We start from the raw sequence: 27,754 nt of genomic DNA, 5'->3' as shown, positions 1-27,754 counted from the left end.
TTAGTGCTTCTGATAATTTCAAAATAAAATAAGACTCATTTAATGAGAGTAACCTGAGTACTTTGAGACAGAACTTAAAAAAAAACACTCTTACTTTGTAAATTCTAGCAAGATAATGAAATATAAAATAATATTAGTTGAGAATATTAAGCTGCAAAAAGTTAATTTGAACATCTAGAACTGACATAAGCATTGGAAACACTTTACCATTGCCAATGTAGAGAGTGTTCTGCTGTTTTTTCCTTGGGTCCCTGTTCTCCTAATGTCCTTTGCTGGGTTGTAATGTTCTTTCACTATCCTTGATCTTTTGCCATGTTTGTTCCACTAACAAATTTGTCTTTGTCATCTTGCAGGAGATGAACTTTCTTTTTTAAAGGATTTTTCAAACATGGTAGCTGCTGAAGAGAGCCAATATGTGATGAAAATTGCCAATTCCCTCTTTGTGCAAAATGGATTTCATATCAATGATGAGTTTTTGCAAATGGTGAAAAAATACTTTAATGCAGAAGTAAATCATGTGGACTTCAGTCAAAATGTAGCTGTGGCCAACCACATCAATAAGTGGGTGGAAAATAACACAAATAGTATGTTCTTTCTTTCTCTAATAGCTTAGTTTTAAGCACCTTTTATTTCTGAAATTATCTGTCCCCTCACTCCTTTCACATTTTGAATGTTAGATAGCATTGAGTTGGGTATGCAATGACAATTTTGTGTAGGCTACAGTCCATTTTAGAGATATTGCTTATGAATGAACACTAAGGAAGAAGTCAGATCTTTAGGCATTGGAAAGGATTTGGGCACTAATCACTTGAAATCTGAGCTCTTACTGATGGGTTTCTGAATAGTAATGGTAAGTACTATATGGAATGTTGCTTGAGCTGACTAATAAATTATTATTAGATTAGAATGGCAGAGGTTACTCTTAGCAATATGATTAAAATAGAATTAGTTAAAATCAGAATTCAAAGATATTTACTGGCTTTTGAACCACAGAAATTGATTGATTATAAAACAATTTGAGTAGGATTTATTTTTTTAAAAGCAGCCCAATTTTAGCTGGAAATTAGAAAAAGATATATTTTATTTTAAACTTCATTTCTTATATGTATTTAAGATTTCCAGATGTTTCATATTTTAACCATTTTATTTTCTAGTTTTTTACCCACAAAAATAAATGAAATTAAAATCTAAAAAGACTAATTAAAGGTAATTAGCTGTTCATTACATCAATTCCCCAAATAATGGTAATCTAAAATTTAAGTTGGAAACAAACAAACAAACAAACAAAAACCCTAATCAGATACACTGAACACCATAATTCATAAAATGCCGAGACATCCTGTACCTTAAGAATTGCTATGACCAGGGGCTGGGGTTGTGGCTCAGAAGTAGAGCACTTGCTTAGCATGAATGAGACACAGGGTTCGATCTGCAGCACCACATAAAAAAATAAAATAAAGACATTAAAAAAAATAAGAATTGCTATGACCAAGAAAATGAGAGACTACAGAGCAAGTTTTGGTCCTGTTTTTCAATGATGAGATTAAAATGTAGAATAGAAGATATGAATTTTAGTGGTTTTCTTTTTCTTTGTCTTTTTTTTTTTTTTGGCATTCAGATAATAAAAGCAAGAATAATAACCTACCTGAAAAAGGTTAAATTATTAAAATCTGTCAGTTTTCAAACTCTTTTAGACACATTTAGCAAACAGCAAAGACTCAATATCTTTCAAAATCGATTTGAGCATTTCAAAAGATAGGAAACAATGCATCATGAGTTCCATTCGCTTTGGCTCATTTGATGTCACCTCGTCAGGTGCAGTTGTTGCATTGACAGGAAGATGTCCAGTATTCTCAGGGAGAAAGTTTGGATTGGATAGCATTTAATCAGCTGTTCACCCATACATTTAGAAACATTTGAGTGCTTACTTTGTGTCAGGAGTGTCATATGCACTATTGCAACTAGATAGCAATGAAGGCTGAGATTCTATCATATATGTCTCTGTAGTTTGGGTGTCAAAAAAAAAAAAGATGATGTTAAGTTGATGTTAGTATTATGTTAGGTAGCATTGTTGTTTTGATACCCTTAATTGTCAATTCTATAATCACATATATGTGTAACATTTTTCCTTTGAAAGATATTTTTTATTTTTTTATTTTAAATTTAGTGTATAATTTTTATGGACAACTCTGTTAGTGGATTGATAATCTTTTGATTTCCCCTTCAATTTCCAATTTAACTAAATTTTCATCTGTTTATGTTTCTCCAAATAGATCTGCTAAAAGATTTGGTGTCCCCAAGGGATTTTGATGCTGCCACTCATCTGGCCCTCATCAATGCTGTCTATTTCAAGGGGAACTGGAAGTCACAGTTTAGACCTGAAAATACTAGAACCTTTTCCTTCACTAAAGATGATGAAAGTGAAGTACAGATTCCAATGATGTATCAACAAGGAGAATTTTATTATGGTAAAACATTTTGTGTTTTTTCTTTCTTTCCTCTTGTAGCATATTGACAGATTTCTAAGAAAGAACATGAAATATTCACTACTCACACTCTTTGTTGATCTAATTTGGGCTACAATTCAGTTTCCTTGGCTGCATTTTCAAAGACTTGTAATTAGATATTGAGTGAATATCATATACATTGACAGTTTTCCAATATGTTTCTTAAATTTATAAAGCTGATCCCACCTGCTGAGTGGGCTTTATTCATCCAAAAAAAAATCTGGCATTGTGCAAGAATGTTCTGATTTATTCTATAAATCACTGACTTTGGGATGTTTTTAGTGTACTATGTGATTCATTAAAAGATTTGAGTTTCTTATCACCTTTTGATTTATAAGCATTCTTGTTACACAAGAACTTTTCCATATCTTTAAAATTTTGATAGATATCAAGTGTGTGTGTGTGTGTGTGTGTGTGTGTGTGTCCCCAGAAATCATTGTTCCTTCACAGTTTCAATTATTGATAGTCTACAGTTTGTGGTCAAATATATTATTTAATTTCTTTGGCATTATTTTCAAAGATGTTTTATGGCACCCTTTAAAGTTTCTTCCTAAATACAAAATTGAATTGTAATAATTTGTTAAGTCATAAGCAGAAATGTATTTTAAGCCAAATATATGTTAGAATATTCTATTTCAGAGTATGTTTAATGTTGAAAGACTATAATTCCTGTTAATCAAGTTAACAGTCAAATTATGAAAGAAAAATACCCACTTATATGAAAATCAAAATGTTTAGTTTGATGTCTAAAAAAACCTATGTCCACTATAGGAAAATATTCATAACAAAAGCATTACACTTATTTTTGAAAATGGAGAAAATTTAAAGCAGTGGGTCATAAGTTTTATTTTTGTTGCTGTTTTTAAAAAGACTTTTTAAAGCCCAAATAATTTGGCTAAGTTCATATAATACAAAGCCAATTTACCGTGTTTACCTAATTACCTAATTTGGAGATCTTATTCATCATAAATACACTAGACGACTCTTGAAGGAGGCTTAGATTTCATTTCAGCTGTGTACCCTTGGCCTTAAAATTTAAAGTTGTGGTGATATCAGAGTACCAAGTATTTCAAAGTCAGGTTTCCCATTCTTTGAAAATAGGCAGAGGCTGGCTCAGTGGCGCATGCCTGTAATCCTAGCAGCTCTGGAAGCAGAGGCAGGAGGATTGGGAGTTCAAAGCCAGCCTCAGCAATTTAACTAGGCACTAAGCAATTCAGTTGAGACCCTGTCTCTAAATAAAATACAAATAGGGCTAGGGATATGACTCAGTGGTCAAGTGCCCCTGAGTTCAATCCCCAGTACCCCCACCCCCACCAAAAAGGGCAGATAATGATAAATGTGCTTTGTGTCCAACTTGAAGCCAGGGCTTTGTTGTTCTAACCAGAGTTTTTCATTGTTGCTAATGATACTCTTTAAATATATTGAAAAATCTCATTTGAAAAAATAAGTTTAGAGAATAGGTTATAACTATGTGAAATAATTCTGAGGATTTTAAAATTAAATAAATTTTACAGGACTGAGGAATCATTTAAATTTCAGGGTGTATTTTCAAATGAACTGTTTTTTTCAGATGACAGAATTTCTTATTTCACACGAACTAGAACAAGAAAGTTATGATAAATTTAATTTTTTTTAAATGGGCCGTTTACAATATTTCTTTCCTTTTTTTAGGGGAATTTAGTGATGGATCCAATGAAGCTGGTGGTATCTACCAAGTCCTAGAAATACCATATGAGGGAGATGAGATAAGCATGATGCTGGTACTGTCCAGACAGGAAGTTCCACTGGCCACTCTGGAGCCATTGGTCAAAGCACAGCTGATTGAAGAATGGGCCAACTCTGTGAAGAAGCAAAAAGTGGAAGTATACCTGCCCAGGTGAGGGGTCCTATGTGATCCCTCCCACAGTATGAGGGGATGGGTTGACTCAGAAACATTCTTGCAATTGTTTTTGAATTTTTAAGTGTCCTCCTCTCTCTCCTTCCCCACCTCTTTCTTCTTTTCCTTTTTCTGCTCTTTCAGATTCTTTCATACTCAAATGGTCCTGCTCAGAGACATACATTCATTTATTGATTCATTCAGTACAATAAACAAGACCCATGTTCAGATATTATTCAATATCCTTAGCTTCATTCTATAAGATTTTTTTCAACCAAATGTCTCCAAATTTCATTTGCTTTGATAGTCTTTTGTAAATCGTTATGAAAGTTGATTACAGCTCAAGAGAAAACTATCTCTGTCATTAAGAACTGCAAGAAAGTCACTTTGCTAGGTGCTGAGATATAACCATAAATAAGCAAGAAGAAGCAACTGTGCTCACAATGAATAAGGTCCGTGCTACCAGAATGTCCTGACCACCATTCACTCCATCTGCCTCACCTCTGGCCACTCATCACATCAACATTTGGTAGCATGTTCTATCCATGTGCTTGTAGTATTGCCATATGCACCTGTTCTTTTCATGTCTGGGTCTCCATTTATTTGCATTAACCAAAATGTCCTCCTCACATTTTGTTGCCCCAAATTGTTTATTTAGGCTTTAGGATCACCTTGGACACAGTTCTTCTAGAAAGCCCTCCATGAAGTGCCTGTTGAAGTGGGTGATCCTCCCTCTTGCTTACTTTTGCACCTCCGTATTATTATCTGTTACCATCCCACAATAACGTTACCTTTTGTGAGTCTTGCTTTCCTTCTGTGATTTAAGAGTAGTGCCACTTTTCTGACCCATTAAAGGGACATGGTAAGTGAAAATATTTATTCTATCTTTGAATACCTTAAAACCTAGTAGGAAAGTTACATCAGTTACCACATATAATCTGTCTATTGACATAATGTGTATATTTCAACTAGAAAACAAGACATATCAGTATATAACAGATCATCTATGTGTATATGTGGCAGCACAGTTTTAACACTCATTAAGAAAATGTGTTCATATATGAATATTGAAAGTTGGTAAATAAGACAATAATATTGAAGCTGAATTATTAAAACTCATTCATATTTATTCTGATTTAGGAATTTTTATTTAAATGTTAGTTATGTCTTATGTAAATGCCTATTTTTCAAAAAAACTTAGTTGATTTTTTGGTGTATGTTAAGGAGATCTATTTGAAACTGCAGATATTTTTGGCTAGAAAGTTATGTTATATATTCATAATCTACCCCAACATAACATATAACCACACATACCATTGTCTGCTTATAAAAAAGGTAATAACAACCCAAATTGCTCAATTATTTTAGTTTTGGCTAGGACATTAATATGTATCATTTTCCTTGACAGTAGTTTTCTTTTTTTAATTAAAGCTTTATAGTTATACATAGTAGCAGAGTTCATCCTGACAAACATATATCAGGCAAATTGATTTCAGTTCATGATCCCCACCCTTTTCTCCTCCCATCTGCCTTCCCCTCCCATGTTATCTTTCCTCCACTCTCCTAGGCTTTCTTTCACTCATCTGTTTGTTTGTATTTGATTGCTTTTTTCTCCCTGTGCATAAAAGTGAAGTTCCTTGTGGTATATTTATATATGCACATATATGAGTTTTAAAGAATTCATTCTGCATTGCCTCCCCTTACCTATCCCTCTACTCTGTCTCTTGATTTCTTTCTTCTACATTACTGATCTTCCCTTTATGTTATCCTATCCTTCCCTCCTCTTTTTCTTTATTTTATTGTAGCTTCTGCATATGAGAGAGCATTTAACCTTTGAGTTTCTGAGTTTGCCTTCCTTTGCTTAACATTATAGTCTCCCTTTTCCATGTATTTACTGGTAAATGCCATAATTTTATTCTTTTATTATGGCTGATTAGAACTCCATTTTGAGTAGAATATATATATATATATATATATATATATATATATATATATATATATATATATAGAGAGAGAGAGAGAGAGAGAGAGAGAGAGAGAACTCCATATATATGGATTTATATATATGTGAATTGTGCTTCCATAAACATTAAGGTGGCTATATCACTGTATATAGCCACCTTAATGTTTATATACCAATCTTAGATCTTTTAGGAAAATACCAGAGAGTGAGATAGCAAGGTCATTTGGTGGTTCTATCCTTGGTTTTCTGAGTAATCTCCATACTACTTTGCAGAGTGGTTATACTAGTCTTCACTCTCACCAAGAATGTACAAGTGTACCTTGCCCCCCACAACCTCACCAGCATTTATTATTATTTGTATTCTTGATCATTGCCATTCTGACTCGTGTGAGATGAAATCTTAGTGTAATTTTGATTTGCATTTCCCTGATTGCTAAAGATGTTGAACAAACATGTTTTTTGGCCATTTGTGTTTTTTTCTTTTTAAGAAATTTCTGTTTAGTTCTTTGCCCGTTTATTGACTGGGTTATTTTGGGGTGTTTTTTAGTTTGTTTGTTTGTTCATTTTTTTGGTGTTAAGTTTTTTGAGTTGTTTGTAAATTAATCCCTTATTGGAGGAGTATCTGACCAAGAATTTCTCCTACTCTATGGCTCTCTCTTCATGTTCTTCCTCATTTCCTTTGCTGTGCAGAAGCTTTTTGGCTTGATAGCATCCCACTTATTGATTCTTGGTTTTATTTCTTGTGCTTTGGGGGTCTTGTTAAAGAAGTTGGTGCCAGCACCTATGTGATAGAATGTTGACCATTTTCTTCTAGAGGTTGTAAGGTTTCTGGTCTGATACGTAAGTCTTCAGTCTATTTCAATTTGAGGTTTTTTGCAGGGTGAAAGATAGGTTTCCAGTTTCATTTTTCTACATATCCAGTTTTCCCAGCATCATTTGTTTAAAAGGCTGTCTTTTCTCCACAATTTATTTTTGGCACCTTTGTCAAATATCAGTCCTCTGTAGGTATATGGATTTGTCTCTGCATATTGTATTCTGTTCCATTGATCTTCCTGTCTATTTTGATGCTAATACCATGCTGTTTTTGTTACTACAGCTCTGTAATATAATTTCAGATCAGGTATTGTGATGCCTCCTGCTTTGCTTTTCTTGCTTAGTATTTCTTTGGCTGTTCTGATTCTCTTATTCTTCCAAATGCATTTGAGAATTGTTTTTTCTAATTCTGTGAATAATGTCATTGGTATTTTGTTGGGAACTGCATTAAATCTGTATATTGCTATTGATAGTATGACCATTTAAATAATATTTATTCTGCCTATTCAAGAACATGGGATCTTTCCATCTTCTAAGGTTTTCTTTAATTTCTTTTTCAATTTTCTTTGATTTTCATCATAGAGCTCTTGTATTTCCTTGGTTAGATTAATTCCCAAGATTTTCTTTTCTTTTGAGATTATTGTGAATAGTGCGATTTTTCCAATTTCTTCCTTGGTTGAAACACTGTTGTAGTATAGGAAAGCTATTTATTTTGGGGAATTGATTTTGTATCTCCTACTTTGCTAAATTCATTTATAAGCTTTAGAAGTCTTCTGGCGAAGTTTTCTTTTTTGGGGAGTGGGGGTCTTCTAAATACAGGATCATGTCATCAACAAAGAGAGATAGTTTGACTTCTCTTATTTGTAGCCCTTTAATTTCCTATTCTTGTCTGATTGTTCTGGCTAATGGTTCAAGGATTGTATTGAATAGGAGTAGTAAGAGTGCATTGTCTTGTTCCTATTTTAGAGGAAATGCTTTTAGTATTTCTCTATTTAGTATGATATTGGCTTTGGGTTCCGTTGTAAGTGGCCTTTACAATGTTGAGGTAAATTCTAAATGGGTGCTGGATTTTATCAAAAGCCTTTTCTGCATCTATTGAGATGATAATTTGATTCTTGTCTATAATTCTAAGTGGTGAATTAAATTTATTGATTTGCCTATGTTGAACCAACATTGCCTCCCTGGAATGAAACCTAATTGATCATGGTATATCATTTTTTTGATGTTTCTGAATGCAGTTTGCTAATATTTTATTAAGGGTTTTTGCCCCTATATTCCCTGGGAATATTGGTCTGTAGTTTTCTTTCCCTGGTGCATCTTTCCTTTTTGGTATCAGGGTTATACTGGCTTCGTGGCATGTATTTGGGAATGTTCCTTCGCTTTCAATTTTATGGAAAATTTTGGAAAGACTGGTGTTAGTTCTTCTGTAAACGTCTGGAAGAACTCAGCTGAGAATTCATATGGCCTTGTGCTTTTATTTTGGAAGATTTTAATTGCTGTTTCAATTTTATTACTTGATATTGGTTTCTTTAGGTTTTCTATATCTTCCTGATTCAGTTTATGCAAGTCACATATGTCTAGAAATTTGTCAATATAACAATAGGTTTCTACAGAAAGATGTCACTGTGATTCTATTTTCAAGGAGAAGTAGTCAGTGAATACCTAACAAAACCAATTTTGAAAATATATAATTGACTTTAACATACTTAATATATAAACAATGTATCTTAACTCCAAAGAACAATATTCTTTTAAACAGTAATAATTCAATTTAAATTATTATCTAAGTTAGGTCTGAAAGGAAAATGAGGAACTAGGAGATGAGCAAGTGAGAAATGAAAGATGGAGACCAGGCAGAGATTCAAAGGAGATTTTATTTGTCAGAGCTGACAAATAAAAGCCCATCTCTCCATAGATGGAGAGAGGCAACACAGGCTTGAGTTCTGGGACTTTTGTGGGGCAGGCTCAGAGATTATTAGAGCTAGGCGGAGTGTTAAAGGTGGGGTTGGTATGAGGGAGTTGTGAGCCTTTCTCAGAAAGGCCCTGAAACTTTTTCTTAAAAATGACAGCTGTCACTTAAGATGGCTGTCTAGATGTTTAGCAAGGACCTTACAAGGTCTAACCTTGCAAACCGTTTAGTCCATGTTAACCATCATTTAGTGAAATTTTATTATTATTTTTGTATTTTCCCTTGAATTTTATAGAAAATTTCTTTTGATAATATGAGAAATTCAATGCAGTACTAATGCTTCCCTTATTAAATTCCATAAGTTAATTATACTCTCTGCAAAAGCTTCAATTCTGTGAAGATATAGTCATTTTGGAGTATTTTAACAGAATGCTAAATGAATACTTAATAAGTATTATATATTCTAATTCGACCACGTTCATAAGAAAATGTGGCCTTCGGGTGCTGTCCACTGAGAAATTGAATATGGCAGCAGAAGAAAATTAAATTTTCATTTTCTAAGAAATACTCTTCAATTATGAAATAGTTTAGCTCACTTGCTCATGTTAATGCCTGTTACTAAACCAGGCACAGCTAACACCATACTATCCATTTTTCCAGGAGTTCTACAAACTTTCCTTCTGCATGGCTAATGCACAGATGAGAAGGCTAACTAAATAGTTAAATAAGATAAAATTTGTTTCCCTTTTTAACAGATTGACAGTTGTAAAATACTTGCATGTTCTAGTAACCAATGGGAAACTGTCCATTCCCTCCATTTTATAGCATTAGGGTCCACTAAATGTTCAATGAAGGTAATGATTTGTGTGACCCAGTTTCAGCAAAGGTAAAAATATTTCTAATAGCTGTATTCTAGGTTTACTCTGTATCAAATTATTTGTATAGTTTTATTCATGTAGAGTTATTATTCTGAAAATGCAAACTTGCATTTCTGTAATTTGACCACGTTCTTGTCCTGCTTGAGAGGGCAAATTGCATTTCTGTAATTTGACCTGCTTGAAAGAACAAACTTGGGTTTCTATAATTTGACCAAATTCTTTTCCTGCTTGAAAGATACTTTTGCTTTCTACCAGACTGGATCTTATACAAACATATTCTAAACAATCTCCTTAACAAGTATAGGGTATTTGGCAGGTGAAGTGGAGAAGGAGCAATTACTTTTGTGCTCTTCTGATTTTTTTACCCCTGAACGATAGATTCCACAAGAACTAGATGCTGAATTGAAATTGAACTTTTATTCAAAATACAAAAATGTATGTAAGATGCTATACCTCCTTGTTATATTATCAAACCCAGTGAAATACCACAATGTTTATACACAGTTGTACATCTTTAAGATTTAAAGAAGATTGCCAGATCTTCTTCCAATTTTTTCACTACAGCAACAACAACAAAAAACAATTGTCTAATATATAAAATATATGTGTATATATCTAAAAAGCACTTTGGAATAATACCTAACAAAGAGTAAGCATCATATGGTTATTCTATCATTGTTTATTGGCTAAGTGTTCATTTTAAGTCCTAGTACTTATTTTGTGTTAATCTTATAGGCAGCTTTACATATACTTTTATCTGAACAGCTAAAAAAAAAAAAAGCACTGTCCTCTCTTGAATTTTGCTCTCTTCCTTGTCAGTCTTTACTTAGGTGTGAGAGTATCTTTCTAGAATCAACATCAAATATCATAATACTTATTATGGAAATGCACCTTGCTGTGCTCTCATTCCATCTGATTTTTGTAGTCTCAGATTTCTCATTTTTGATCAGAGTACTGGAAATCAAAAGATGTGAAGTACTGCTCCATTTTGTAACCACCAACCATCCTGTTGCTTTGAAACTCTTATCTATTAATAAAGCATTTTAGTTTCTTGTGTTTAAAAGACAAATATCATAAGCCATATGATTTTGTTCTTTAAAATGAATGCTCTCTTTTGGGTTTTTCTACAAAAAGTTTGATTATTTCTCGACTGCTTACAGATTTTATAATCTTCTACATGGGATATATATTTTTTTCTAACACTTGTTTCACATTTCTTCTCAGCTTTCATGCTTCTTCCCTTTACATGACTCTTGAACTTACTCAAATAGAAAGTTTCAAGTGTATGATGATATTATTTGTCTTTGTTAAAATAGGTATTCCTTTTGTCTTTAAAAATAGTGATGGGGCTGGGAAGTAGCTCAGTGATAGAGCTCAGTGATAGCATGCATGAGGACTGGGATTTGATCCCCATTACCTCAAAAAAGTAAATAAAAAATAAAAAGTAGTGTTGTGGCTTTTTATTTTAAAAAGTGAAAAGTACAATCTCCCTGTAGTGTTTTTTTGTTTGTTTGTTTTGTTTTTAAAAACCATTATAGTGATTGGTGAAAGACCTTAGTTCATATCCTCATATTCTACCACCTGTTACCTGTGTACTTAGGTCAAGTTGCACAACTTTTCTAAACTTCTATTTGTTCTACATCTTAGAGAAAAATAATACCTATCATTTTGCTTTTTGAGATCATGATGGGAGGGATTAAATGGGATACTACAAGTACAGTGATTTTCATAGTGCCTGGGACATAGGAAGCATTCAAGATAGGGAGATGACAAAGATTATTTATATTAATAATTAGTCTATATTAAGAGGAAAGATATAACAATTGAATTACAACAATTTTCAATGGGTTATCAAGGAAAATAGGTAAAACATGGATAAATGGAGATTATTTACATCTTTCTTTAACTTTGAACAAAACATCTTATGAACTCCAAGATTTTATTTCATTTTGATCTATATGGTTTGTCCTATGCAAGATATTATAAATACTGGAATGAATAAATACTAGATTTAACTAATTTATGATTAAAGTAGCAGGGACTAATCTAGTTATTTAACCAAATTATTCCAAATACTACTAGTACGCAAACATAGAGCACCTATGATTACATGACATATAATATGATACGCAGTGTTGATAGTTTCTGCCCTACACTGCATGTCCACCCATGCCATCCCCATCTGAAGATTAATAGAGACTTTGCTTATCTTTTTAACAATATTTTGAAGTACATATTATAATTGCCGTTTTCCACATGCAAAATTGAGGGTCAACAATTAAGCAACTCGCTCAAGTTCACCTGGATAAATTTCTCATCTTTGCCTGACCGGCCAGCCAGAGTATGAAACAAATCAAGTTGCTTTTAAGAAGTATAAAGAACCCACTACTGGTGTTTTCTTTTACTTTCCTATTTTAAATGAATCAGGATATTATATAATTCTACTTGAATCTAGATTCCACCTCTGCCACTTAATAGCTGAACGACCTTGGTCAAGTTATTTAACCTTCTGCCACTTAGTTTCTTTTTTTCTATTACCTGAGAATAATACTAATAATACCTGCCTAGTGGTGTGACATTTAAATTAATGTGGTGTTTAAACATTTGGGACAGTTCTTGATGTATAGGAAGCTCCTTATAAGTGCTCAAAAATAAACACACACACACACACCCTGAGCCATTGGGTGTGTTCTCTGAGACACTGGATTTTCTCACCTGTTCCTTTTGTGAGCTGTGCACCCTAGAACAATTCTATTTTCATGATCAGTGTTTACTTTTGGTATAAAACAAAATAAATAATATTAAATCCAAGTTAAAGTATAAAATGTGGTAGAATTCAATATTTACATCAATATGTTTGATATTGCATATGACCTGTCTGTTGAACTTATTTTTCCATAAGCATAAACCTGCTAAAACTGATTTTCCATGATCAATCCTCTTCATATCTGGGCTTGTTTATAAAAATTATTTCCTTCTAGTTCTTCTTAAGACATCAGAAATATTGCTGATATAATTTTAGTAACTGTCATAGATATAGCTCATTTAAAGGCATAATCTATTGCCTAAAAATTTATATTTATAAGCTGTATTTATCAAAAGGCAATATCTTATAAAAAGGAAAATGTTTATTCTGACCAGTATTTATGATTTCTTAAAAATTAATAAACATCTTTCCTTTTTAAAAGTGTATGTGTTAATGTAGGCATGTTGGTTCATAATTGTCACTAGAAAGATTGGTGATACAATTCATTGGTTTGGGGGAGATTCCATATTAACCAATATGGTTCTAGTGTGGAAACCATTTTTAAAGTTAATATTCTGTTTATTACCACTACATTTAATGTTGTTTTTCTTTTTACAAAATTGGTGCACATTTATGTATAACCCATTAAGTCCATAAAAATAAAAAAAATTAAAAGCCACTTTTATTTTGTTTAAAAAACTCTTCATTATAAATGCCTACAGTTTTTAGAATGTGATATTTTATTCAGTTTCACTGATCAGTGATGATATTTTGATAACACCCTTATTTATGTTCTCAAAGTTAGTTTAACTACGAAGACGCATATTTAATGTGATAGTTGTTGTGGAGTTGAAATGCTGAATGCATTAATTTTATAGCAGAACTTGTCTCTTATTTAACCCTGCCCATGGTAGAGTGTGGATGAGCAGCATAAATTGACCAAAATACTAAGTAAAAAATAAAATACATTGGATAAATTTATGATTATTACCAGCTTGAAAAATCAAACATAGTAGATACTAGGTCAAAAGATTTTGAAAGATACTTGTTTATAAGATTTACATAGTAATTAATGATTCTTGATCTCAAAATTCATTTATTCGACTATATCTTGCAGTTTTGTCTGTATCATATTTTTTCTAACTCATGAAATTAAATCTTATTCTGTTACATCATGTCTTTGATGCCCCCTGTTTTTAAAAGAACAATCAAATGCTTCTTGCAATCAAAAGCCAAGTTTAGCAGTGCATGGTGGTGCTGCATACACTTGTAATCCTAGCTGCTAGGAAGGCTCAGACAGGATGGTTGCAAGTTCAAAGCCAGCCCCAGCAATGGCAAGATGCTAAGCAATTCAGTGAGACCCTGTCTCTAAACAAAATACAAAATAGGGCTGGGGATGTGGCTCAGTGTTTAAGTGTCCCTGAGTTCAATCCCCAGTACCCACCCCTGAAAAAAACCAAGTTTTAACATAATTTACCCTCTACAAAATAGAGGTTTTGAATCAACATATTTAACGGTTAGTTCTTGTCCAAAGTAACAAGATTCTGTAACTAAATACTTTCCCCCTATGTTTTCCAGGTTCACAGTTGAACAGGAAATTGACTTAAAAGACATTTTGAAGGGTCTTGGAATAACTGAAATTTTCATCAAAGATGCAAATTTGACAGCCCTGTCTGGTAAGAAATGAATACCAATTTTTAAGAAACATTATTCTTTACAGAATAACATAATGCTTTTAAAAACAGGATTATTAAATTTTCTATTTACCATGGAATTCAGAAGTAAAGTTCAGCTACCACTTGCCAAGTAAATCTAGCAAGAAGTTTATTTAACTTCTTCAAGTAAAACTATGAATACAGTTATAACATTAAGTTTGTATTATGTGGTGTATGTCTTGTCTTTGATAGTAGATCATATTCTCCAGGAGATCATCCCTTCTGACACAATGCCTTGTAGAATCAATAAGTGTGTTGATTGAATATCTCAATATGTTCCAGTGTAATGAATCATAGTAAAGAGAAGAAGAGAAAAGATAAATGAGTGCCCCCTGCTGTAAGGACTAGACCAAAGATTCTTTTTAAAGAATAAAGAATACCCAGTGAGATGATGTAAACCTTTTTCTGAGTCTTCAATAAAAAGCAGTGTTTTTGAAGAAGTAACTTCAAAGTACATAGGCTCACTGAGGTGTTGAGTAATTTGTTCTAAATACCCCAAGGAAAAATCAAGTTGAATTACTGGATTCAGAACCTTAACTTGTTCCAAGTAAAAACTAATGAAATGTTGGTAACATTAAAGCATTTAGAATGTGTAATTAAAATAATTTTGGATGTGTTTTTAAGTGGCTAACCCCAAGGAGCTTATCATTGGAAAAAAAAAAAAGCAATAGTGAGCTTAAGGCTTATATTATTTTATATCATTTCTTTGGAAGGCAGGAAAAATAGAATCTGGTTTCTGATCGTATAAGGATAGTTATATAGTAAGATCAAGCAACTCAATTTGCATGTCCCCTTTATATGCAATTTAATTGAACCCTCTTCTTCATTTAGAGAGCATGCAGGTAATAGATGGTTTTTTTGTTGTTGTTGTTGTTGTTTTTTAGCAGTTCCCATGTTACAAGGAAGAATTTAGGCTATAAACAATTAAGTTCACCAAACTATAGCTTCTAAACCTCGACTGAATTCAATGAAAACAGATGCCCCCACTTCTGAAATTGCTTAGGGGGCACATACGTATGTGTGTGTGTGCACACGTTCGTGTGTGTGTGTGTGTGTGTGCGTGCGCGCATGTGGACACACTTTTGTTAGCATGCGTGCATATGAGAGAGAGACAGAGAAGGGGGTCATAGCTTTTAAAAAATGCTCAAGGAGTATGTGATCAGATAATCCCTTATCCTCCCGGATTTTGTATTGTGTAGATTGTTTTCTAAGCAGCATGCAGCTTCTGGCAGTGAGTTGATACTGATGTATTTGGTACCACAACTTCTATCTACCTTTCATTCAGAGAGCTTACAGCCCTAAGCACTAATGGAGCTTTTCTAAATGTCTATGATATAAATGTTCCTGTCTACAAAAGAGAAATGAGTTTTTCCTGAGTAAAGTTTTCATGACTCATATCCAAGTTCTTAGGGCTTGGAACTCCTCATTGGGGTTGCCAAGAAGGTAGGACTGTTGGAGATTCAAAAGATCATATGGTGTCTCTTAGCTGAGTCAGAAATACATTAATAGTTGAAGCACAGCACAACTTAAAGTTGGAATGCTCTCTTCCTCAGGAATGAAGAGAATCTGTCTTACAATACTGGCCAAATTCCAACTGGATAATTATATTCTCCTTTCTCAACATTCTCTCTATTCAGTTTGATTAGTGATTCCTCACTACCTCACCCAAACATTCAGGCAGTTATTTTACACAAATACAATATCTTCTGCCTCTCTGTCCTGAGGGAGTAGCACTGCAGCGGCAAATCAATTATTGTGGTCAGTGTACCTTATAATTTCCGACATATTTGGAAGGTTTATAAGGTAATATTTAATTGCCTTTACTATGTACAGAGACAATGGACCATAAATATGCAGTATGAATGCAGATGGTTTGGAGATTTGAAATGACACTAGAATCACTCAGAGAATTTATATATTCTCTATGCAAAAAAAAAAAAAAATCTGTTTATTTGATCAAATCTCCATGAGGATCAAATCCTGCCCAGTGTCCTGTTCACAGATCCTGTTCTGGTACCTGGCACAGGGCTGACACACACATGGCACACAGCAATGTTTACAGAAGGATAAAATGAATGGAGGGAAAAAGGGAAAAGTTTTCTTTGCACACATCTTAAACATTACATTTATTAGAATATTTGTCTTCTTATAATATCACTTAGAAATCTAGCATTTGATATTCTTAAGCACCATCCAGTTCAGATCTTCAGGATCACTTGAAAGAACAAAAGCCAATCTCTCAAAATTTCAGCAGGAATTATTTGATATGTATGTTATTAGCTTGATCAGAGTGTTGGTACCTCTAGCAGTGATGATCATTCCAATTAATACATGTAGCTTTTCTTTTCTGTCCCTTTCTTCCTCTCTTGCTCTTTCTTTCTAATTAATTTTTGAATAATTCACTCAAAAACTATCTACTGTCCCAAGTATAAAATTTCCCTCTCTACTTCCTCTAAATTTGATAGCATTTATCTCTGCATCATTTATTTGGACACCAAATGCTCTGCCTGTGCTAGTTAGTATCCTAACTAGTATATAGCTCGATTGTTGCCTCTCCAAATAGCATGAAAACTAAGTAACATGAAAACTTATAATTCTAACATAACCTACCAAACTACCCAGGAAAATGATTTGCATGCATTTGGTTATTATTTTTTTTAGAGAGGATTTGATGGTGATGAGGATATGTAACATTAATTGCCTTCCATGCCGTTTTTTCCTTTCATTAAACAACTGCTAGAGAGGCAGGTAGATGAGAAAAGTGCTATATAAGGAAAAAGAAAAAAGAAATGATTGTGATGTCATGCCTGACATAAAAGGTTTGAAGGACTTATGGTAGAAAGACATAACAGCTGGGTTTAATAAAATTAAGACTGATACACATGTTTTATTGAAACAGTGGTTCTCAACAAGGATGATTTCTTTTTCCCTGCCCCACACTCCCAGGGAACATTTGTCCTTTTTGGCTATTACAATTGGGGGATTTGTCTACCTACTGGACACATTGCTCTAAACTTTTGCAATGCTTGGGACAGGTTCCTTAAAACAAAAAATTACCAATACAAAATGTCAATAGTAAAGAGGTTAAGGAGCCTTCCATGAGAGCATGCATAATGGAAGCAGAAAAGAAGAAAATTAAGTGGCAAATGGGAGCTGTTGAATCAAAGGCAGAGGAGAGTATGTGTATGCATGTGTATTGGTTTTTGAATGAATAGGACATTTTCAAACTGCGTTTCAAAAAGTGATAACAGCAGTTGCCTCTAGAACAGGAGCTTGTTAGATGAGAGCATTTTCATTTCATACATCACTCTTCACTGGAATTTTGCCTTGTGTGCATATTACTTTTTCAATTAAAATTCTTAGCTAAAAATTAGAAAAGGTGTTTTAATATTATATTAATGGAATTAATATAATTGGTATACTTGAAAGCACCCAGTGAACAATTCAGTCCTACCATGACATTGATACATTCTTCAATTATATAATGAAAATTTTATCTTTCTTCCAAAGTAGCAAATGTGATTTAGAAAATAGAGAACAAAAACTGCTTCACCTTCTCTTGCTTCCTGAAAAATGGAATGACTTGAGTTCCTTTGCTAAGACTTCTGGGATCCACTCTATCATGAAATTGCATTCCACTGCATCCACTCTTATTTCAGACTCTTATTACCCCTGCCCTGGACTATTTCAATAGCCTTCTAATAGTTTCCAATCTCTCTCCAGTCTAATATGTCTCATCCACCACTATTAAGAAAATTCACCTTAAGACCCACCCACTCTCAGATCATTCCAAGTCTTGTTCAAAGCCTGCTTTGGTCTGCAGTGCCATCCACTGCTCCACAGGGCCTGAGACCTCAGCTCCCTCCAGCCTTTTTTTCTGGCTGATTCTTCACACACTACTTGTGCTCCAGCTGTGTGTCTCATCTCCCCAGCTCCCCACGGTTATGAAATCTCCCCTGTCTGAAATACTTTTTTTTTTCTTCCTTTCTTTGTACCAAGGGTTGAACCTAGGGGTACTCTACCATTGAGCTACATCCCCAGCCCTTTTTACTTTTCATTTTGACACAGGGTCTCACTAAGTTGCTGAGGCCGGCACAGAACTTGTGATCCTCTTGCCTCAGCCTCCTGAGTCATTGAGATGACTGATATATGCCACCCTGCCCAGCTCTGAAACACCATCTGAACTCAGTCTCAGCTGAAGTATCCCAACTTCAAAATCAAGCTACCACGATTATACCAACCAGAAGTAATCACTCTTTAAATTCCTGATATTTTGTACCTTTCTTTATGGTGCATATCACATCTTATCTCATATTATTGTTACTTTTGTGTTTAACATTCCCTGATAGAATTTAGACAACCCAAAGATAGATTCTTATGCATGTTTCCTCAGAGTCCCCCACAGTGCTTCCTGCTTAGTTCTCACTGAATGGAGAAAAGAATAAGATGAGATGCTTCATATTTTTTATGTTTATTTCTTCATTTCAATTTGATATACGTTGCTTTTGATGCTAAATTCCATTAACATAAAACACAGTAAATACTCATACAGTAAACAGAGAGAGTGCTGAGAATCATTTTCTTCTCAGGCTACATTTAAAATGCTCATCTAGTTGCGGTAAGGATCCTGCTATAGAGTGGGGCTATTTTTGTAATGGAAATGAATGACTGTCAGCATTTGGATTAATAGGTAATCCTCTTGGAAGGTGTAAGGGGAAAGAGAAAGTGAGTACTAAATCCTTCAGCATGAAGTATGAGCTTTAATAAAGAAGCCAATAAAATAAAGGAATTAAGAAGACAAAGAGAAAGCCACATTCAGGTCAGGCTCAAGTGCTGTGGATTTACGCTGGACCAGCTCCTACATCCTGCCCTTGTTTGTTCTCTTTCTCCTTGCACCTGAAGCCAGAGGGTTCGTTTCTCTTTCATTGCTACAATTCCAGTTCTGCTTCTGCCTTCTTGCCTGAGCTAGTGCAACAGCTAACTTGATCATGCCCTGAGCTATCTGCTCATTCAATTCACCTTTCACAGCTACTACCAAAGGTGTCTTCTAAAATTATAACAGGTGTGTCCCATTATTTCTGGACAAAACTCAGGCTCTAACCTTATAGTCAAAGCTCCTAAAATTATGCTTATCTCCTGCCCAATCCTCCACTTTCTCATAGCCCAGGTTCCAAATGGGACTTTCATGTCATCCCCTCTGTTCTTTTCACTTTGCAAATACAATCTTTTGCTTGTCTATGCCCCCTTCTCTGACTTTCACTTTTCTACTTCAAGTACCAGCCCAAATGTCACCCTCTCTGAGAAGATTCCCTCTGACACCTCTCCTCCTTCCTAGGTGGTTTACTGTTCTTCATCTGGAACCTGGTAGCACTTTGCTACCTACCTGTGTTATTGCTTATCTCGCCTTTTCCTTGGACAGTTTGTACACATTTTTGTCTTTAAACTCAGAGCTTTTCAAAAGCAGGGACTGAGCTTAGAGTTTGTCCTCTCCCCAGAGTCCAGCATGGTGTTGGAAGGGCAGGATTGATGCTGAATGGGAAAGTGAGTAATGGCACTGGTCACTGCCTGGCCACAAGTGAGAGCTTTTCTGTTCTGCCCTCCTTGCCACATGGGGCCCCCAGTGGGTCCTGGATCAGGGCTGACTTGTATCTACCTCTGCATTAATCTTCATCTTCACCTGAAATGCAACTCTGCCTTCAGGTCTTTCCACAGCTGGCTCCTTTTTATTCCTTTGGTCTCAGCTGACATTGACCTCCTCAGACACGATTTCCTTGTGTTCTTTGTCAAACACCAGCTCCTCAATGGCTCTAATCACTCACCTACACATCACTTTATCTTGTTTTCTTGGTTATTCTTACCATATCCTGAAATTGTGGTCACTTATTGATTTGCTTTCCTTTACTGTCCTTCTATTTATATCTATTTTCTTCTTATTATCAGTTCCTCATGGTAGATCCAGTGCAACAATAGTGTCTGACACATAGTAGGTGCACAGTACATAAATGAATGAACAAGTAAATAAATATTTGCTGTCTCTGAAACAAAAATCTGTCCAGAAGAACAAACAACAAATGCTATTCTCCCTTTGAAGAAATATTGTAGAAAATTTTCTGAATTTCATGGGTGGGGCAGAAGCTAAAAATATTTTAGTGACTAAAGCATAGAGACACTTTGGGTATCTAAGGTTCTATTATGATATTCTCTTCATTTTGCTATTTTAAGCATGCAGAAATTTGTTTAAATTGGCTGTGTTTAGTAACAGTGCCACAAAGGAAGTAGTGGCCTAGGCTTGCATGAAGGCCATCCTGCCAGCATTATATTAATCTCAAATATTTAGAGCATTGGCACCCTGCACAATATCTCATATGGAGGGGGTACTCAATAAATATTTGCTCAGTGACTGAATGAATGCCTTCATATTTTGCCCTGATTTCTTCATAAGAGTTTGAATTTTTGCCCAGCTCTTCTCTGGGAAACCTAGGGTTCATGGGCCCTGTTCCCATTTTATCCATTGTAAAGAGCCTGGTTCCACGCTGCCTGGAGGAAACTAGGACCAGTTTATTTGGCAGCAGAATTTGCCTTGGCCAGAAGAAAAGAGGAGGCTGTTTAAGGCCTGTGTACAGATTTTTTTTTTTCTTTTTTAGCTTATGGGGGCTGGGGATATAGCTTATGGTAGAGTACTTGCATAGCATGTGTGAGGCCCTGGGTTCAATCCCCAGTACCACTACCACCAAAAAAGAGTTTAAATGGATTTTCCTTTGATTTATTCATCGAGAAATTAGCTAACTTTTCTCTAACCAGTAAGATGAAGCCATCAGTGTAAGTTTTCTTAACAGTCCTCACATTCTGATTCAATCAAATACCTGAGTACATACCTAGTACGTGACATTATGCAGAATGTTATGGATGAGGTGTATAAAACAGGCTAGGTGCAGGCCCTGGAGGAGCACAAAGCCAGCCTAGCAGGACAGATGGTTTGGATTGACATTAATTACACAGAATGAGCAACATAGGAGGGCAGGTGTAAGGAACAATGACCTTGCCTAGATTCCTGCAGGACTTGATCTCTTTCTAAGATTGGGTGGCCCCAAACATATGCTTAATTAAACAACTTTTAGCTACAATTTATTGTAATTTAATGTGGCTGCTTGAAGTTTGTCTAAGGTAGCGGGGGAAGCTTTATTTTCTTTTATTCTTCAGTATCTGTGATATGATTTCTTACTTGTCACATTGTTTTCATATTTATCAAAGGATGGTGTTTTTCTGACAGTTAAGCTTCCTGAAGTCTTGTTTATATCTGTGTAGATTCACTCACCTTAATTTAGCAGTTAGTCGTGCTGTGGGAATTGAACATTAAGATTCAATTTTTGTTTCCCTGTCTGTGCAACAGACGGTAATACTGGTTGTTGGATCCTATTCCCTTTACACTTCTACTTGATCAGATATTTAAGTTTTTAGCCTGTGTGTGGGTTTTATACTTTTTTCCTCTGTTGCTGCTCTGAATTTTCAAGAACAAACTTTATAGCCACAATTGTGAACAGAATTGTGGTCGTGGTGCCCAAAGAACGAACTAAGGACGTTTTACAGTGTGAAATAGCTATTCCTTTCATTCTGAAATTGCTGAAATTCTCTTTCTCGTAGTGTTTTAAGTTAAATACAAGAAAACTGCACTTACCAGGAAACTCCCTCTACTTTGGTCAGCTCGTTTTTTAGGCCCACGTATAGCCAGAAACGAGGGATACTAAGACCTTGCTTAAGGAAGTTGACAGTCCAGGAAGAGAGAGTTATTAATGCAGATGTGATATATGATGAAGGCTTCAATAAAATTAGTTTTGGGCTTCAGTAGGAAAGAGTGGTCAGATCCACTTTAAAGATGTAGGGATCAGAGGAGAGCAGAAGAAAAGTCTGGGGCTAGAAGCTGGGCCTCAGAAGGTGACGGGTGTTTTACTGTACAGCAGGGGTTGAGGTAGGGTCTGCAGAAACAAAACACAGTAAAATTCGAGCTATTTCAGCTCAAATAATCTGAAGCACGGTGCATGGGGGTGACAGATGGTGAATGTGTAAAGCAGAGGCAGCCACTTAGCTTGCATGTCAAACAGGCCTGCATCAAGGTGGAGACCAGAGGAAGCAGGAGAGGGGACAAAGGGTGTTAAGATCATCCAAGGGAAGCGTCAGTGTGACCTGGAGGCAGTTGGTGGTACAGTTGTGCACTGCTGTGTCATGGTACATTCAAGCATCTGTTGAAACTCATTGTATATGTTTCTGAGCTTAATTTTCTGAATTTTTTTAAAATTTAATTTTTAGCCAACACAGAAAACTTATCTACATTACCTATATTCACCACACTATGCAATAGCACACCAGAACTTCTTGCTTCCATTGAAGTGTAGCTTAATACCCACTCACAACCTTTCCTTTTCTCTTCCTCTCTTCCCTCTTACTCTTCCTAGTCAATGATAACTTAATTTCTACTCTCAATTTCTGTAAGATCTACTTTTTTAGATTCCACATATAAGTAAGATCATGTATCTTTGTGTGCCTGGCTTATTTCACTTAACATAATGGTCTCGTTTCCATTCATGTTTTTATAAATGGCAGGATGTCACTCTTTTTTAAGGATGAATAGTATTACGCTGTGTATATTTACCACATTTTCTTGGTCTGTTCCTCAGTTGATAGATACTGAGGTTGTTTCCATTTCTTAGCTATTTTGAACGGTGCTACAATAAACATGCGCATGCAGATGTCTCTTTGATATACTGATATCATTTCCTTTGGATATGTACCCAGGAGTGGGATTGCTAGATTACATTGGTTGTTCTACTTAAATTTTTTTTTTTGAGGAAACTGCATATTATTTTCCATAATGGCTGTACTAATTTGCATTTCCAACAACAGTGTGCAAGAGTATCCTTTTCTCCACATCCTTGCCAGCATTTGTTATCTTTAGTATATTAGATAGAAGTCATTCTTACTAAAGTGAGGTGATAGCTCATTGTGGTTTGCATTTCCCTGATGATCAGTGATGTTGAACATTTTTTTTTCATCTACCTGCTGACCATTTTTATGTCTTCTTTGGAGAAATGTCTATTTAGGTTTATTTTCCACTTGTTAATCTGTTTCTTTGTTTATTTTGCCATTGAGGTTTTTTTTTTTTTAAGTTTTTCATGTATTCTAGATATCAACTCTTTTCAAATGAATAGTTTGCAAATATCCTCTCCCGCTCTATGGTATTTTCTTCCATTCTGTTGATTGTCTCCATTGCTGTTCAGAGACTTTTCAGTTTGATGTAGTTCAATTTGTATATTTTTGTTTTTGTTTCCTGTGCTTTTGGGGTCATGTGCAAAAAAACCTTTGCCCATTCCCCTATGAAGAGGAAACATTTCCCTGTGTTTTCTCCTAGTAGTTTCATAGTTTCGGGTCTTATTAAATCTTTACTTTTAGTTGATTTTTGTGTTTGATGAGAGATAGTGATCTAATTTCATTATTCTGCATGTGAATATCCAAATTTCCTATCATCATTTATTGAAAAGACTTCTTTCTCCAGTGCTTGTTCTTAGCACCTTTGTCAAACATCAGTTGACTGTAGATACATGAATTTACTTCTAGGCTCTGAACTTTGTCCCATTTAATTCTGTTTATTTTTATGCCAATACCATGAGGGGTTTGATTACTACTGCTTAGTAGTATGTTTTAAAGTAAAGTACTCTAATGCCTTCTGGTTTTGTTCTTTTTTGCTAACATAACTTTGGCTCTTCTTTGTACTTCCATAGAAATTTTAGAACTTCTTTGGTAAGTTTTGTAGAGAATGTCAATTGACATTTTTGGGGGGGATTATACTGAATCTTCAGGTTGTTTTGGGTAGTATAGACACTTTAATCCTATTGATTCTTCTAATTCATGAAAATAAAATAGCTTTCTACTTTTTGGTGAGCTCTTCAATTTTTCTCATTAGTATTTTATAATTTTTATTGTGGAGATCTTTCATCACTTCGGTTAACTTATTCTTAAGTACTTTTTCATAGCTATTGTAATTGGATTGCTTTTTTGATTTCTATTTCAGATAAACCACTATTGTCATATAGCACTGCTACTGATTTTTGTATGTTCATTTCTTTTATCTTGTAACACTGCCAAATCTGTTTATTAGTATTAATACTTTTTCATGGAGTTTTGTGAGTTTTCCATATGTAAGATCATGTCATCTACAACAGTAACAATTTAAAGTATTTTATTTATTTATTTGTTCTAATTAGTTATTCATGAGAGCAGAATGCGTTTTGATTCATTGTATACAAAGGGAGTACAGCATTTCATTTCTCTAGTAGTATACAATATAGAGTTACAATTTAAATTCTTTACCAATTTGTATAGCATTACGTTTTTCTCTTGCCTGATTACTCTAGCAGCTCCAGCCTATGTTGAATAAAAGTGGTAAAAGTAGGCACCCTTGTCTTGTTCCAGATGTTAGAACACTTTCAGCTTTTCTCTATTCACTGTAATATTGGCTGTTGTGGCCTTTTTTATATTGAGGTATTCTTTCTGTATGTAACTGTTTAGTGTTTTTATCATGAAGGGATGTTGAATTTTATCCAATGCTTGTTTTTGCATGTTTTGAGATAATTTTATGGTTTTCATTCTTTATTCCATTGATGTGATATATCCCATTTACTGATTTGCTTATATTGAATCATCCTTGCATTCCTGGCATAAACCCCACTTGATCATTGTGAATAATCTTCTTAAAGTGCTATTGAATTTGGTTTGCTAATATTCAGCTTGGAATTTTTGTATCTGTGTTAATAAAGGTATTTACCTATCGGGTTTTGTTTGCTTGTTTGATTTTTACTGGGGTTGTGTTCTTATCTGGTTTTGGAATCAGGATAATGCTGTTCTTGTAGAGTGTGTTGGAAAGATTTCCTTCCACTTCTATTTCCTGGAATAACTTAAGGGGAACTGTTGTTAATGCTTCCTTAGATGTTTTGTAGAACTTAGCAGTGAAGTCATCTGGTCCTGGGTTTTTGTTCAGTAGAAAAGTTTTGTTGTTGTTATTGTTTGCAGTGCCATTCAAGGCTATACACATGAGCTACACTCCAAACCCACATTCAGTATCGTTCTCACTACTTGTTATTGGTCTTTTCAGGTTTTTCATTTCTTCATAATTCAATTTGGTACAGTATATGTATCTAAGAGTATGCCCATTTCTTCTAGTTTATCAAGTTTTTTTGGCATATGGTTGTTTGTAATCATGTCTGATCATCCTTCATATTTCTGTGATGTTGGTTATAGTGACTTGCTGATTTTCTGTTTTTTTTATATTTTATTTTTTTTATATTCTGATTTTTTTTTAGAGAATTTTTATATTGATGTTGACAACTAAATTTAGTTTATGGTTTTCTTTTCTTATAGTGTCCTTGTTCAATGTTGGCAGCAATGTAAGAAAACCCACGGATGAGTTACATAGCTTTTATTTTCTTTCTAGAATCTAGAGTGGTTTTTATAACAGATAATCCTACCTGTTCTTTTAAGATTTGGACATGATTGCCTAGAAAACCATTTAGGCTTGTTGAATTTAATTTTAAGAATATTTTTTTTTGTCTACTGATTCAATAAATTTAATGGTTATTGGAGTATTCAGATCTTTTTTTTTCTTTTGATTTAATTTATAAAGTATCTGTTTCCACACAGAACCTGTTTCATAGAAAATCTGTTTGTTTTCAAAATTATCTGCATAAAGAAACATACAGAATCTTTTGGTGGGAACTAGAAATATTCTGTGTCTTATTTCTGAAGGTTGATTGACAGATATATGCATTTATTAAATTTATCAATTGTTTTATAAAGAAATTTTATATTAAAATTATATTTCATTATGTTTATAAACATCTGCAGAAAACTATACATATTAATTTTTATTTTTCTCAAAATACTCTTCTGTGTCTTTGTTAGGGGAGGCTATCTCTCTTTTTTTCTTCACAAATCTTGTTAAAAGACTTGTCCATTTTATTATCTTCTAAATAATTAGCTCTCAGAGAATTACCCTTTGCTTTTTTGATCCTTCTGCCACAAGTATTTCTTGCAGTATTTCTGTCACCAACACCACCATTTTACGTGGGTAAATGGGAACACACAAGAGGTTATTTGACTACAGAAGGTCACAACATTTGGAGCAGAGGCCAGAAATGAATGGTTTTTCCTATTTCAGTGAGTCCAGTGCACCTAGTATGTCAGGCCTAGTAGCTATTGGAGGCTTTCTTCTGTGCAAATTGATTAGTTGAAATATCATTCAGTGTCTTTGTGAACTCCTCTCCAAGTATTTGAGGAGGATTTTACTGGCAATGTGGGTGTTCATTACCCTTTAGGACTTGGACCTTGTCGTTTTGTAGTCAGAGCCATAGTGCTGGTTCTTGAGATATGAACTTTCCTTAACTGACAAACTGATGAAAATGGGCAGCAATATCCGAAAACAGAATGGCATCATTTACCTGCTAAATCTTTAGTATATTTTACTGTCTTGGATTCATATGCTAGTTTTCCCAACTACATACATTTGATTATTTAACACAATTTATACTTTTTCTTTTGTTAAATAAAACAAAACATAACTACTCTTGGATTTGAGAGAGCTAATTATACTTAATTGTTAAATGTAAAAAGCTTGACTACTTTTTATTTTTTTCTAATAATTGAATGTATTTCATAAGAAAGTATTATAATTATGAGATTGACTAATGATGCAGTGCTTTTATCTTAATATCAAATATAATCTGAGGAAATAATATTTCTATTAAAAGTATATTCAGGAATGCCCATTGTTAGTTGTCTTGGTGTTTATTCAGGATAATCAGGTACATGCAACAAGTGATTCAAAAATGTTGACAAACATCATCCCCTCTGCATGCAGAATAATTAGGTATTTTTGAAAACTTTAACGGAAAATGTATGTTGTGGGTAGAACTTGGTTTCTTACAAAGTCTTACTAAGGTGTCTAATGGGAAATCTGTTGTGTTTGTATGGAATAGTGCTAGACATCAGCAACAAATTTATTTAACTGGAGTTTGGCTTAAACCACTTGGAATTGAAAAAAAAATAGGGTGGCATAAACTAGAATAATCCTTACCCTGCTACTTGTGCATCTTTTAAAAAATGTATTTGGAGTATCTATTTTGCCATTGTTTTGTTGTAACAGTTGGAAACTAAAGACAAAAAATCATTTTGTGGTTTGCTAAGCCTGCCATAACAAAGTACCACAGATTTAGTGGTTTAAAAATCAGAAATATATTTTCTCACAGTTCTGGAGGCCAGAAGTCTGAGATAAAAGTGTCAACAGGGTTGAATCTTACAAGA

General features: G+C 34.3%; 1 protein-coding gene across 2 annotated transcripts in view; it reads left to right on the top strand.

Annotated features, from left to right (window-relative positions):
• Serpini1 (serpin family I member 1) overlaps window positions 1-27,754 on the top strand; it is a 78,439-nt gene that overhangs the window by 47,173 nt on the left and 3,512 nt on the right. For both annotated transcript variants that reach the window (XM_027942113.3, XM_027942112.3), the window contains exons 3-6: window positions 354-584; window positions 2,274-2,468; window positions 4,179-4,383; window positions 14,271-14,368. In XM_027942113.3, the coding sequence (XP_027797914.1) occupies window positions 354-584; window positions 2,274-2,468; window positions 4,179-4,383; window positions 14,271-14,368 (729 nt within the window). The remainder of the gene's footprint in view (window positions 1-353; window positions 585-2,273; window positions 2,469-4,178; window positions 4,384-14,270; window positions 14,369-27,754) is intronic.

Source organism: Marmota flaviventris, chromosome 8 (genome assembly GCF_047511675.1).
Source record: "Marmota flaviventris isolate mMarFla1 chromosome 8, mMarFla1.hap1, whole genome shotgun sequence".
NCBI classification, from domain to species: domain Eukaryota; kingdom Metazoa; phylum Chordata; class Mammalia; order Rodentia; family Sciuridae; genus Marmota; species Marmota flaviventris.
This window is presented reverse-complemented; position numbering and strand designations above follow the sequence as displayed.